Below are 14,738 nucleotides of genomic sequence, written 5' to 3' on the forward strand. Positions count from 1 at the left end.
AAAAAAGCCGAAGGGACGCGGCGACGCCTCTTCAGTGGCTGCTCCGATCGTGCGTGTGTCCCTCCCGTTCGTATCGACGCAGCAGAAGTTGCCCCTCCTTGAGTGCCAAGATGATGTGCGGAGGGACCAGCGAATCCAAGGCAGCCACAAAAGAAACGCAGGAGATTGTCGAAGAGGTAAGAAAGACGCAGATGCCTCACGGCAGCGCCATAAACCAGAAGGAAACTTGGAAGGTGGAGTGGGGTGGGGTGGGGAGGAATACCCTGGCCTCGGAGGAACTATTTCCGGTGTCGGGTTCATTTTTCCTTATGGTGGTTTACAGCACCCGAAACGATGAAGCGGAAGCGCTGTGTGGATTCCCGGCTTCCCCACGACCCGCCATCGCCTTTACCTGCTGAAATTCGAGATGTGTAGCTTAGTAAGACAAAACAGCTAAGAAGTTTGTGGTACTTTAAAGCAGGGCTGGGCACCTTTGAGCCTCCTGCAGTTGTTGGACTACAACTCCCATCATCTCTGATTATTGGCCATGGTGGCTGGGGATTATGGGCGTCTTAATCCCAAAACATCTGGTGGGCTGAAGTTGTGCAGGCCTGCCTTAAGCACTTAACAGTTTTTGGGGTGGGGCAGAATCCTTTGTGAACCAGAGCTGGATTCTGATGTGGCCGCATCTAAGGAAATGGACTGTAGCTCACAAAAAAGTGGGATTCTTGCCTGCTCGGAGTCTCTCCTCTTCAAAAGCAGGAAGGCCAGATGTAAAAGAATGGGAGGGTCCTTATGCCTTCTGTACTTGTGCTGGAAGGAAGAATTTCACCAAACATCCCCCGCCCCTGCACCTCTGTTGGCCAGATTTGCCTCATCTGTTAAAGGCACAGCACCCCTTTAGTCCTCTGTAATTGGTCTTTTTATGCAAGTAACAAAAGAGGGGAATGGTATGCCACTGAGAGGAAGTTCTATGAAGGAAACAGAGGCTTTTGCTTTAAAACTGCTTATACAGGCTTTGCATTGCATATTTTCAGTGGTGGCTGCCTGTTTTATCCTAAATGAATGAAGAGTTCCCTCGTTTCTGTGTTCTTGTGGTGATAACATAAGTTTCCCTACTCAGCTGTGAGTCATGCATTATTTGTGCTTAGTCACTTTGGGATTGTCTGGGACAAAAAAAAAGTCTAGCTTGGGGTTGCACATGATTGTGACTCATTCACCAACATGGAAGGGGGGGCGGGCACAGCCTTTTGGTTAAGGAAAAAATAACTTCTGCTTATCCAAAACAGCCATTGAACCTCAAGAAGAGACAGCAGACGCTGCCCTATGTGCTATTTGCATGTTTTCAAGTTGCTTGTTTAATGCCCCCCCCAATACACCACTGATCCTATATGGGGAGGTGGGGTAAACCAGCGTGTTTGAATTCTGACACCTAATCTTATGACTAAAGACAGTGTTCAGTCATCCAAGGCCATAGCAAGGTTAGGAAGGGCTCTGGGACAAAAAGTAAAGGGCTTCTGCTTGCCTCGTAACCACCTTCAGAGAGGCAAGGAAGGGGAGATCAAAGAGCAAGCTATCACTCAGCTGGTGGACCCCCTTTCCCTCAGAGTCCCGGGGACACCTGTCCCCTGTTCAATTATACCTACACCTCAGTGTGAGTTTCATAGGTTCCAGATTTCCATGGTTTGCAAAGCAAGGAGTGGAGAGCCAGTCTTGTAGTAGCAAGCATGAGTTGTCCCCATTGCTAAGCAGTGTTTGCTTTGGTTTGAGAGCCAGCATAGCGTAGTGTGCGTAGGAGTGCTGGACTAGGACCGGGAAGACCCGAGTTCAAATCCCCATCCAGCCATGAAACTCTCAGGGTGACTCTGGGCCAGTCATGTATCTCTCAGCCTAACCTACCTCACAGGGGTAGTGAGGATAAAAATAACCATGTACTTTGAACTCCTCAGAGGAAGAGTGGGATATAAATATAAGAAATAAGAAATAAATTTTACCTTTTGATGGGTGACTCCATGTGAGCACTGTCTGCTGTACGACATTCCCTTTAGGCAGAAGTTCCCAAACTTTTAAAAACAAGTATACCTATTCTGTCACAAACCTTCAGCTCAGGTACCCCATAGAAATACTGTGTGTTTACATACGCACACTTAAATGTTATGATACAGGCTTCTCCAGTTGCTGGCTTACACAGTAAGTTACTTATGAGTACTCCCATTGAAATTAGTGGACAAGTAAATTTTTCCCATTAATTTCAGTAAGACTGCTTGTAAGTAACTAGTAAGCCAGTGATTGCAGTAGTCCATCTGATTACTACTACTTATATACTACTCTTTACCAAAGTTTTCAAAGTGGTTTACTTAGAAAAATAAATACATGTGAATGTATATATCTATAATACAAAACTGCTTTGGACTGGACTGACTGACATGAAACTCCCAGACCAAACCACAAAAGATAGATATGCCAATTTCATAGGTAGGTCCCATACCTCTCCCAGACTACCAAACCCTAGAAAAATTCTGTGATCTCCTGGAAAATGTGGATAAACTCTCTCATTGGAAAGCATGGGGAATGAGGCCTTATAGAGCCAGGAAAAGCCTAGAGTCACAGAGAGATAAGATGTTCATGGGCTTGCAGATTGCAAGCCCTTTTACTAATCTATACATAAAGACACACACTTTAATGTTACATTTAGGGGAACAGGTACTACAGTCAGTTGCTCACATCAAGCCTAAGTTCCTCATAAGCAAGTCTGTCTATCAGGCTGAGGGGAGGGGTATGCTGAGCTTCAGCATGTAACTAGCCAGTCAGGAGCAGAGGAGGAGGGTCTTTATCCTCCTCCCTCTGCTTGTGCAGCAGACATTGCTGAGGATGCATCAACTTCAAGCTGGCAATCCTCAGATGGGGAACAAATAGCACGGCTGCAGGAGGCCCCTGAGTACCCCTGGGAGTCCTTCAGGTACCCTTAGGGATACTAGTAACCCTTGCTGGGAATCCCTGCCTTGAGGGTGGGACCATAGCTCAGAGGTAGACCATCTGCTTGCTCAAGGCTTGCATCAAAGCAGTTAACAAATTGAAAAGAAAAAAAATCAGCCATGTACAATTGGCTTGCAATATCATAAAATTAGTAAAACAAAAAAACAAAAAAAACCACCCTTGTCCTTAAAATAGTCAAAAGATTAAAGTTTTTTGAAATCACAAAGTGGAACACGTAAAATCACTAAAACAATCTCTCACTAAAGTAATTTAATATAAACAATATACAATAATAAAGGTTGTTAAAAGTTAAATTAAATAAAACTTAAAAATCAAGTAAAACCTCTCTCTCTTGTCCCCGTGGGCCTTGCCATGCTGAGGGGCTGGAGGAAGCCAGGGCTCCTCAGTGCGGCAGGAGTTAAGAGAGATTGCCCCATTGTGAGAGAGGGAGGTGGGGCTGTAGGAGCTGCAGCCAGGGCCCAGTGGTCCCTCTAGTTTTTTCCATCTCTGTGTGGAATGAGTTTTGTTCTGGATGGCAGCATCAAGACACTGTGTGCGCACCTGCATTCAGAATGGGGCCTTCCTGATTTGACCTGAGCGGGATCTAAAATTAACTGAGCGGATATTAGAAAACTTGTGAGTGCATGCATGTGTGTACACTTTAGAGAGAACAGTGCCAGGGCCCATCTGTGTGGTGGCAGCAGCGAAGAGAGATGGCTGGGACCAGAGAGAAGTGGAAGCTGGAAGAGCCCCAGCCAGGGCCTGTCTGCACATGGCGGTGGAAGTGGAGGCAGTAAGGAGAGGGACAGAGAGAACTTCTGTCTCTCTCATCCCCGGGTGCCTTGTCTTAGCTCCTGCTGCTGCACGCAGACAGGCCCTGACTGCAGCTCCTCCAACCCCTCGGCAGGGCACCCAAAGAAAAGAGAGACTCTGACTGTTGCTGGCGTCTGTCTTATAGGAACATAGAAAGCTGACTCATACTGAGATGCCATTGGTTCCTCTAGCTCAGTATAGTCTACACCAGGCCTGCTCAACTTAGGCTCCTCAGCTGTTTTTGAACTACAACTCCCATAATCCCCAGCCACAGAGACCAATAGCCAGGGATTATGGGAATTGTAGGCCAACATCTGCAGGAAGGCCGAAGTTGAGCAGCCCTGGTCTGCACAGACTGGCAGTGGCTTCTCCAAGGTTGCAGGCAGCAATCTCTCTCAGCCCTATCTTGGAGAAGCCAGGGAGGAAACTTTGGAACCTTCTGCTCTTCCCGGAGCAGCTCCATCCCCTGAGCGGAATATCTCACAGTGCTCACACTTTTAGTCCCTCATTCATATGCAACTTAGCTAAGGGGACAAGTCACGCTTGCTACCACAGGACCAGCTTTCCTCTCTTATGTTTCTTTTTAGACTGTGATTCCTTTGGGGACAGGGATCCATCTTATTTATTTATTCTCTATGTAAACTGCTTTGGAAACTTTTGTTGAAAAGCGATATATAATTGTTGTTGTTGTAGATACAAAAGTGGGGCCTGGAGGAGGCACAGCCAGGGCCTGTCTGTGTACAGTGGCAGGAGAGAAGGCACCTCCCCGCTGCCCTTTCCCCTCCCTAGCTGCCTTGCCTTCACTTCCTCTGCCACGTGCAGCTAGGCCCTGGCTGTGCCTCCTCCAGCCCCCACTTCTTTCTCGCTCATATCCTGGCCCTCTTTCTTTGCTCCTGCCACTGCCCAAATTATTATTATTATTTATTCGATTTCTATACCGCCCTTCCAAAAATGGCTCCGTGCGGTTTACACAGAGAAATAACAAATGAATAAGATGGCTCCCTGTCCCCAAAGGGCTCACAATCTAAAAAGAAACATAAGATAGACACCAGCAACAGTCACTGGAGGTGCTTTGCTGGGGGTGGATAGGGCCAGTTACTCTCCCCCTGCTAAATAAAGAGAATTGCCATGGTAGAAGGTTAGCAGGGGTCAAGAGAGAGGTCAGTGTGGGAACAGAAGAACCAGGGGCAACAGCGCCAAGGCATGGTGCCTGCTTTCTCTAGATGGCGCTGGGAAGGAGGGTGGGTAACAGTGGGCCAGGTGTTAAGTGCCTTGGGTCAGATCCGGCCCATGGGCCACATGTTGTGCAGGCCCTGGTGTAGACAGTAGGGAGCTAGATGAACCAGTCGTATGACTTGGTATTTCATATGTTCCATTCAACCTTTGTCTCCATTTCCCATTTTTGTTACCTAAGGTGAAGGCACAGGTGGAAGAAAAAGAAGGCAGAAGCTTTGAAATCTTCACTGCTATTGCATTTAAATCGCAAGTGGTTGCTGGAACAAACTACTTCATCAAGGTACCATATCTGCTCAATCCTTTATGAACAATCCTATAGCCAAGCATTTGCTCTTGTGTGTATGTAGCTCATTACCGATGTCTGTTCAGATTGGACAATAGCTATAAATTGGTTTCTTCACATATTGCTACAACTCAAGTACTTTGTGCCTATTTTATTTATTTATCTATTATATTTATATATTGTCCCATCCAAACGGCTCTGGGCAGTGCACAACAATCAAAATAAAACTTAGAAATCAATTCTTTTAAAAACTATCATTACAGAACAATTTTTTAAAAAGCATAAAACGATTAACAATTAAAACATTTAAAACAGTTTTTAAAAACCCTGAAAGGCTCAGGGCTCTCCTGAAAGCCAATCATGAATTCAAGCTATGGATTTCTGCCAGGAGTGCATTCCACAGCCCAGGAGCGGTTATAGCGGGCCTGCCTCTGAGTTGCCTCCAGACGTACAGGTGGTAACTGGAGACGGACCTCCTCAGATGACCTTAATGTGTGGTGGGGATCATGCAGAAGAAGGTGCTCTCTAAGGTAACATGGACCTAAGCCATTCAGGGCTTTAAAGGTAATAACCCGCACTTGTATTTTGCCCAGAAACATATCGGCAGCCAGTGCAACTCTTTTAGAAGAGGCATAATATGGTCTCTCCAGGTTACTCCAGAGACCATTCGGGCTGCCACATTTTGGACTAACTGAAGTTTCTGAACTATGTACAAAGGCAGCCCCATGTAGAACACATTGCAATAGTAAAGCCTGGAGGTTACCAGCTGATGCACCACTGTTTTGAGGTCATCCTCTTCAAGGAATGGGCACAGCTGTTGATCACCTGAAGGTGGTAGAAAGCACTCCTGGCCATAGCCTCCACCTGAGATGATGATGATGATGATGATGATGATGATAATAATAATAATAGGGTGAGGCCTGGGTCCAGGAGTACCCCAAGCCATGTACTTTCTGGGGGAGTGTAGTTCCTTCCGGGGGAGTATAACCCTATCCAGCACAGGGAGATCTAACACATCCCTCAAATTCTGAGCCCCTGCAATGAGCACCTCCATCTTGCTTGGGTTCAGTTTCAGTTTTGCTATTCCTCATCCAGCCCATTACTGCCTGTAAGCAGGCTTTTAGGGAATGAACGCCATTTCCTGATGATGAGGATGACAAGGAGAAGTAGATTTGGGTGTCATCGGCATACTGATAACACCCAGCACCAAATCTCCTGATGACCTCATCCAGTGATTTCATGTAGATATTAAAAAGCGTTGATGACAGAATGGAGCCCTGAGGGACTCCATATAACAGGTACCATTTTGAGGAGCAACTGTCACCGAGCTCCACCATCTGGAATCTACCCGAGAGATAGGAGTGGAACCACTGCAAAGCAGTGCCCTCTATCCTCAACTGTAGGATACCATGGCCGATTGTATTGAACGCTGCCAAGAGATCCAAAGGAACCAGCAGAGTTGCACTCTGTCTGTCAGTTCCCAGGTAGAGGTCATCCATCAGGCCGACCAAGGCTGTCTCAGCCCCATAGCCAGCTCTAAAGCCAGTTTGAAATTGATCTAGATAATCAGTTTCCTTCAAAATTGCCTGGAGGTGGTTGACCATCACCTTGCCCAACCAAGGGAGATTGGAGACCAGCCTATAACTATCCATCGCTGAGGGATCCGGGGAAGGCTTCTTAAGAAGTAGTCTAACCATTGTCTCCTTCAAACAGGAGGCACCCTACCCTCCCTCAGCGATGCATTTATGATATTAACTAGGCCACCTCCAATAATATCCCTGCTAGATAGAAGCAGCCAAGTCAGGCAAGGGTCCAGAGAACAAGTGGTAGGCCTCACTGCCCCAAGCAGCTTGTCCACATTTATCTTTAACCCGTAAAGATAAAACGATTTTGCACTGGTATGATCAATACATGGGGAAGTCGAGCCTAAGCCCTGCTGAGATGGGAAATCTGTGTAGTGCTTCTAGCATTTCAAACTGCAGGTGAGTGTTCATGTGATTAATGCTCCTCTGTGCACCCCAGTTTTCCTGCATGTTGTTAAGAATGTCTAGCCTTCTCCATGACGTGCTAATTTTGGGGGAGAACAGGAGATTATTTTGAATAGAGAAAGACCCACTTTCCCCCAGAAGTAGGCCTTGTGTTTTTTATAGGCCTTGTGGCTGGGGATAATGGGAGTTGTAGTCTAACCACATCTGAGGGCCCAAATATGAGAATCCCTGCAATACACTACACGGTGAATCTTTTCTCATGAGCAGTGAGAAAAGGCTGCCGGGTTTGCACGGTGGAAGCCCTGAAGAGCTTACCTCCCCACAGAAGATCTGTTGGCTTCCCCCTGCCCAGACAAGCACTGGCTGCTGCCCCCTGAAGCTCCAATAATACACCACACAAGTGCGCAGTGCATTATGAGGATCCCCCCTCTCCAAGGGCGCCGCAGTTGGGCAGCCGTGGGTGACAGATGATCAAAATAACGAGGTTAGGAGAGCAAGCACTCTCCTAACCTCCTTCTGGAGGAAGACTCCTCAAGTGGGTTTGCTGCCGGGATTGGGCCTGATCCCGGTGGTTCACACGCGTGTGCAAAACTGGGCAGTTTTGTATGCGCGTGTGAATAGCCTCAGTTTGTGCTGGCTCTGCAATCATTCCTGTTGGCTCTATAGCCAGGTAGGTATCCGCGTAGAGTGGTGGATAGTATGAATGTCCCTGAAGAGATCTGATCCAAAAAGGAATGTTGTGAGGGTGAGGATGTTTGCTTTACAAGAGAGTAGACTAGACAGAAACCTGTGTGTGTCTGTGTGTGTGTTTTGGTGTAATGGACACATGAAATGTAATCCTTCTTTCAGAAAGGTGTAACTGGGGAAAATCAGCATTTTCACCCTATAAGGGAGAGTTCCTGAGGTTGTAGGATGACTCTTCTCCACCCATCCTCAGACCTTCACGCCATAACATTTTTCTGTCCCTTTTCTTTCAGGTCCATGCTGGCGATGAGGAGTACCTTCACCTGCGAGTGTTCAGAAGCCTGCCTTGTGAAAACAAACCACTGCAACTTACCAGTTACCAAAGCAAGAAAGCAAAGCACGATGCGCTGACTTACTTCTAGGACTTTTTTTTTGTATGTGAAGTTTCTCTAGCACCTCTTAATTTTTTTAAATCAGTGTTTACTTTGCAAATGCAAAGAATAATTTCCTCTTTCTATCGCATCCTTGCAAGTATGGGGTTTTGAATCCATAGCGGTTTAACCATGTCTTGATTATACTGTATTCCTGTGCTTGCAAGTAATCATGATATTCACAAGAATTATTGTACATCTGATGTGCATTTGTTCTTTGTATGTTATATCAATAGCACCTTCCTACCCCCACAATCTTCCAAAATTTGCTGGCCTTTTAGTAAATACAGCACATGCTTGAAACAACCTTTCCCTTGTTTTGCACCTCTTTTCAGAAAAGCAAGCCTAGAAGCTTGCTGGAGATATAATGGATATCTGGACAGCTCCCTTGAAAGTATTGAATCGGCAGGGGGAGCAGCACCTTAATTTGGCCTGACAAGATTGAGGGGATGCCCATGGTGACCACATGCTCTGAGTACACACATTAGGTTCCTTGAGTAGAGTATACTTCACTTAGATATCTCCTCTGCCAGGAGGGACTCCATTTGGGTAATAGTCACTGCCCATCTGCTGTGGCTGAAACCTGGTCCAGACATACAGCAGGGCGGTAGGACTGTGAGGTGATTGAGTCGTACACTATACCACTTGAAGGTGCAGGGATGCCAGTTTTGAGTGTTAGACACCAAAGAGAACTTTTCTGCTTATCAAGAAAAGATTCTAGTTCAACTTGCTCTTTGCTGCTTTGGGTTTTTTCTTACAGGAGGGTTTGTTTTTAATAGGGGGCATTCAAAATGGATCTTCTACCTGCAGTAATATAGTATATTCTACTATCTCAGTACTCCAGCTGTTCTGTATGTGTATCAGAACTGACTGAATGGGGAGAAGGAGGCTACAGAAGTTCGAATTTCAACATGCTATCCTTTGGTTTCCAACACTCTGAAGTGCGATGAGCATACTCAATACATGATATGTTGCTTCTTGCCCCTGTTCTTCCCTGACCTTGCCCAATGCTTTTCCTCATTTTATTTTTTTTATTTTTGTCCCTTGTCCCATTTCCTGGACTAGACATTTCAGTAGCTATTTAGGAGAGCAGTCCATAGACTTCCAATGGAGGAATGGGAGCTGTGTTTTGCTTCTTTGAAATCAACAAGATCCTAATCCTGTCTACTGTCCATTTCACTTCAAGGGCAAATCTGATGGGTTTTTGCATTTTGAGTGAAAGTTTTGTGCTGATTTCCCTAACTGGGATCGTTCCAAGCAAAGGTGTTCTCTCCACGCACTTCAAAGTGGAGAAGGCTTACAGCGACACAGTGTTCCTTTTATTCAAATTCCTAGTTTGCTAGTTTGAACACTGTGTGGCTGTAAGCAGATCATAATTTCTTGACTCCTGTTCCCCATCTATAAACTGGAGCTGCTAGTGACTTGGTGTATTCTGAGAGTAAACACAGTAGCCTATACTGCACCAATGTGCCAGATGTTTTTGTTGTACAAAAAGAGAGAGATGACTTTCAGCAATCCCATTTTCCCTCTGCAGGTGCCTGTGCCTCCCAAAACTACTGTGTCGAAGGGGACACTTCGAGACTTCGGGAGATAGTTTTGAGAGGAACTGGTGGCTGCAAAGGAAAGGAGAGCTTGCTGAAAATCTCCCCTTCTCCCATACAGCAGAAAATTCTGGTGCATTGGCACAGGATTAATCTGGATGCCCACCAGTTGATGGGAGATGGTAGCATTTTGTGTGAAGGAACTCATATGGTAGCAGGCATTACTTGTCCTCTTAGCTAAGCAGGGCCTGCCCTGGTTGCATTTGAATGGGAGACCACATGTGAACATCCTCTCTAATAAAAGCCTTGGTGTCCGTCCGTGGATGGACACCAAGGCGTGCGTCCGTGCCTCCCTGGGCTGTTCTGGGCATGCGCAAAGCGCATGCCCAGAACAGGGCAAGGGAGACACGATCGCCAGCACCCTGCGGCCATCTTGGGCGGCCAGAAGTGGCCGCCCCGAAGAAGCCAGGTATGCGGCGGAGGGGAGCACTGGCCGAGGCGGTGGCGGAGCCGCCGCCTCGGCCATTAGCTGCGGCGCGGCCAAGATGCCGACGAGACGGCCAGAGGCGCCGCCCCGAATATGCTGGGAGCAATGGCGGCGGGGGAAATACAAACAGGAGGACTGTGATCCGTGGTGAAGCCTGCTACTGTGATCCGCGGACTGGGCGCCACTTGGACTCATCCGCGCCAACAGCCCGCTGCCGCCGCCGCGACGTTAGGAGGAAAGAAGCGCCTTGGGAACCAACGGGATGCGGAACGTGTGAAGGAAGCAGCAGGGTGTAATCAACGTGGAGACTGAGCAGGGTGATGGGACAGGACAGGGGGGAGGGGAAGGGCAAGAGAGAGAGAGAGAGGGAGAGAGAAGGAAGGAAAGGAGGAGGGAGAGAAGGGGGAAGGAAGGAAAGGAGGGTGAGAGGGAGGGAGAAGGAAGGAAGGAAAGAAAGAAAGGCTACTAGCGCCCGTTAATTTAATGGGCTGAAAAATACTAGTTGTAAGATATTCCCCTTAGGGGATGGATCCGCTCTGGGAAGAGCATCTAAATTCCAAGTTCCCTCTCCGGCATCTCCAAGATAGGGCCAAGAGAGAGTCCTTCCTGCAACCTTGGAGAAGCTGCTGCCGGTCTGGGTAGACAATACTGAGCTAGATGGACCAATGGTCTGACTCAGTATATGACAGCTTCCTATGTTTGGATATGGGGTGACATTACTGGCACAATCCCATCAGGCAGAGTTGGATTTGGAATGCCTGGGTTCAGTTCTACTCTTGGACAGTTTGGATGCTGGCTGCCTCCTCCTGGAGGAGTATTTACATTTCATGGTGAGGAGTGATTTGAACAAACATCTCCCCAACCCGCACCCGGCAAGATGCAGCAGAATGATGGCATACTGGGTGAGCAGGGAGATGTATGTGCACACATTCATCCCCCTGTGATTCAGAGGGAGCTAGCAGACCTATTGTCTTACCCAGTCTGCTCCTGTCAACTCTCCCAAAGGCTATACGAACAAAGAGGGGGTGATGAGAGGTTAGCTTAGTGTCTGAGCCTGCTCCTTATTTAATTCATGTAACCCTGGAGGATTCCAGTGTGTGGGTGATGGGGGCTCTTGAGCACTACTTCTTGGTTGGTGAGGCAAGAACTAGCTGTTCCCGCATAGACAGCTAAAGGTGAGAGGAAAATTTGGGGAAATAACTCTGTCATTAGAACCAAAACCTTTGACATTGTAGAAAGGGGTTCATTCATTCATTGACTTTGATTTGCTTACCTTACCAGAAAACACAAATTGCACTGATTGTACAAAGACCAGCAGAATGGGATGTTTCCATAAGCACCAGCCCATTTTATTTGGCTATTCTGAGGTAACCTTTACCTTGCATTGATAAAAACCTAGATAAAGTATTCCTTACAGAGATGAAGTTAACTCTTCATAGCCATATATTCCGAGGAGCAAGATTATGGGGTATTTAACTAAAAGAGAGGAATAAAGCAGAAACAGAGCTGTGCTAGATGTGTAGCAATTCATTTTAGCCTGCAGCCTGCCATATGCCTGTGGCAGGTAGAAGTTGCTGCTCTTCTACTCCTGTGTCTCCTTAATCAAAAAGGGGCACTATGAAGAAGGAAAAATTGGAAATGTGTTTTTAACTGAAACGTGTTTAGCTAAAAAGGGCTGAAGCACAGGCTGAAAAGGTGAGAAGATGGCAAAAAGTCTGCAGAATGAGCTGAATTGAAGATTGCCTCATTTCTTAAATTGTAATCGGCATTCTCAGCAGACACCTAGAGATGATTCTTCTGCCTCCATGAAAAAGGAACCGAGTTTGCTAAGCTAACAGATGAATGGGATTCCCTATAATACAGGTGAAATTCAGAAAATTAGAATATTGTGCAAAAGTCCATTAATTTCAGTAATGCAAATTAAAAGGTGAAACTGATATATGAGACAGACGCATTACATGCAAAGCGAGATAAGTCAAGCCTTAATTTGTTATAATTGTGATGATCATGGCGTACAGCTCATGAAAACCCCAAATCCACAATCTCAGAAATGGAACCAAGAAGACAAGGATTGAAGAATAGAACAATATCGGACCTCTGAAAAGTATACAGTGTACTGTGCTTGATTGGCCAGCAAACTCGCCTGACCTGACCCCATAGAGAATCTATGGGGCATTGCCAAGAGAAGGATGAGAGACATGAGACCAAACAATGCAGAAGAGCTGAAGGCCGCTAATGAAGCATCCTGGTCTTCCATAACACCTCAGCAGTGCCACAGGCTGATAGCATCCATGCCACACCTCATTGAGGCAGTAATTGCTGCAAAAGGGGCCCAAACCAAGTACTGAATACATATGCATGCTTATACTTTTCAGAGGTCCGATATTGTTCTGTTCTTCAATCCTTGTCTTCTTGGTTCCATGTAATATTCTAATTTTCTGGGATTGTGGATTTGGGGTTTTCATGAGCTGTACGCCATGTTCACCACAATTATAACAAATTAAGGCTTGACTTAACTCGCTTTGCATGTAATGCGTCTGTCTCATATATCAGTTTCACCTTTTAATTTGCATTACTGAAATTAATGGACTTTTGCACGATATTCTAATTTTCCGAGTTTCACCTGTACAAGCAAAGGAGAAGGATGTAGCTATTAAGGCAGTTTGTGGGCTGGAAAGAGCTGTCATGGATTTGGTATTCCAGCTTGGAACCTGTTTCCAAAAGAGTTCCTGAGTAAGAGCTGTCTTTCGGCTTGGCGCAAAACAGAATAGCAACCTACAGTTTCTCACATCCAGATGTTTTATTATTAGTCATAGGCAGACTTTAAAATGCAAATCTGTGTCCTGTCCATTATAAGACAGCAGAAGCATCTCCTTAGAAGTAGTTCAGTGGGTCACTTGCCGCCTTTTCAGTCTGGTAGCCACTCAAAGAGGGTCCCTCATGCTGCTGAGGAAGGGACTGGAATACATTCAAGTGCATATACACGGCCTCGCCAACATCAACCTATATGGAAGCAAGAATGAGTTGAGCATCCTTAAAATGTTCTAGTACTATCCTGTTTCACGTTAACACCCCTATACTATTCTCCTTTACTAGTAGGGATTACAGCCAAAGAATGTGTGAACCCATCTAAAAGCTCAAAAGGGCTATCTAAATGCTAGGGTTGTAAAATCAAATGAGAACAATACACTGAGATTCTAGACCAGTTGCATCACCACTTGGGTCCATGTGTGGCTATTGTAAGTGAGCCAGATCTAGAAGATAATCCACTCTTTTGCTCCTGCCTCCTTTTCAGCTTCCTGGGGTGGGGTGGAGGAATCTCATGCCCAAACGAACCAAGGAAGAGTAGCAGATTGCTTGCTTCAGGGGTCCAAATATATAGTCCTTCCCATGATCTTTTTGCTGGGTAGAAGGGCCTCTTTGAGTCAGATGTCAAACCATACCTAAGAACATAGCAATTGATTTGCTGGATCAGGCCCAGCCTCCACGTTTCAAACTGATCAGCCAAATGCTTCTCTCTTGTAATAGTTAAGTTGTGTGATAAGGGACAGTTCAGACAAACTGCCCCCATGAAATATAATGGCAAAACAGTGTCCCACAGGGGAGAACCATGTGCACACAGCAACCTCCTCCATCATGTGATTCAGTGTAGATGTATCACCCAAACTAGTTCTATCATGACACTATTAATTTGTCTCTAGCCTGTTTTTAAACCCATCTAAGCCATTGGCCATCATCACATCTTGCGGCAGCAAATTTTGTACGTTAATTGTGCACTGTGTCAGTGGCGGCTCCAAGCAGGCTGCCACTGAGGGTGGCACAAACATTGCTGTTTTGCTCTCATTCACCCTGCCCTGCCTCTGACATGAGCCTGGCACTGATGCTTCCTTGCTCCTCATGTCGCTGACCCCACCCTCAGCCAACCATCACTCATCACTTCTAGGTTGGAAGCATGACACTGATTGCAGCCTTTTCTTTCTTTCTTTCTTTTGGGAGGAGAGCCGGTCTTGTGGTAGCAAGCATGACTTGTCCCCTTAGCTAAGCAGGGTCTGCCCTGGTTGCATCTGAATGGGAGACTTTATGTGTAAGCACTGTAAGATATTCCCCTCAGGAGATGGGGCTGCTCTGGGAAGAGCATCTGTGTGCCTGCATGCATAAAGTTCCGATTTCCCTTCTTGCCATCTCCAAGATAGGGCTGAGAGAGATTCCTGCCTGCAACTGTGGAGAAGCCGCTGCCAGTCTGTGTAGACCAGGGATTCTCAATGTTGGGTCCCCAGATGTTAATGGACTTCAGCTCCCATAATCCCCAACCAAAGGCCA

The 14,738-nt window shown here is 46.4% G+C and overlaps 2 protein-coding genes across 3 annotated transcripts in view; one reads left to right on the forward strand and one right to left on the reverse strand.

Annotated features, from left to right (window-relative positions):
• Positions 1-44: 44 nt before the first annotated feature.
• LOC128345582 (cystatin-B-like) lies at positions 45-8,697 on the forward strand. 2 transcript variants are annotated; one of them, XM_053297761.1, is made up of 3 exons: positions 45-176; positions 5,183-5,284; positions 8,253-8,697. In XM_053297761.1, exons 1-3 carry the CDS (start codon positions 111-113, stop codon positions 8,379-8,381), a joined length of 297 nt encoding a protein of 98 aa, XP_053153736.1. In that variant the 5' UTR covers positions 45-110; the 3' UTR covers positions 8,382-8,697. The 2 variants fall into 2 exon arrangements, with proteins under 2 accessions (XP_053153736.1, XP_053153737.1); XM_053297762.1 differs by lacking the exon at positions 45-176 and adding an exon at positions 295-418.
• Positions 8,698-13,205: 4,508 nt separating this feature from the next.
• The window catches only part of LOC128346963 (cystatin-B-like), a 32,053-nt gene continuing 30,520 nt past the window's right edge, over positions 13,206-14,738 (reverse strand). The window contains exon 4 of the mRNA XM_053300819.1: positions 13,206-13,421. Coding sequence (XP_053156794.1) covers positions 13,293-13,421 — 129 coding nt within the window. The 3' untranslated portion in view covers positions 13,206-13,292. The remainder of the gene's footprint in view (positions 13,422-14,738) is intronic.

The sequence above is a fragment of the Hemicordylus capensis genome, chromosome 2 (genome assembly GCF_027244095.1).
Source record: "Hemicordylus capensis ecotype Gifberg chromosome 2, rHemCap1.1.pri, whole genome shotgun sequence".
NCBI lineage: Eukaryota > Metazoa > Chordata > Lepidosauria > Squamata > Cordylidae > Hemicordylus > Hemicordylus capensis.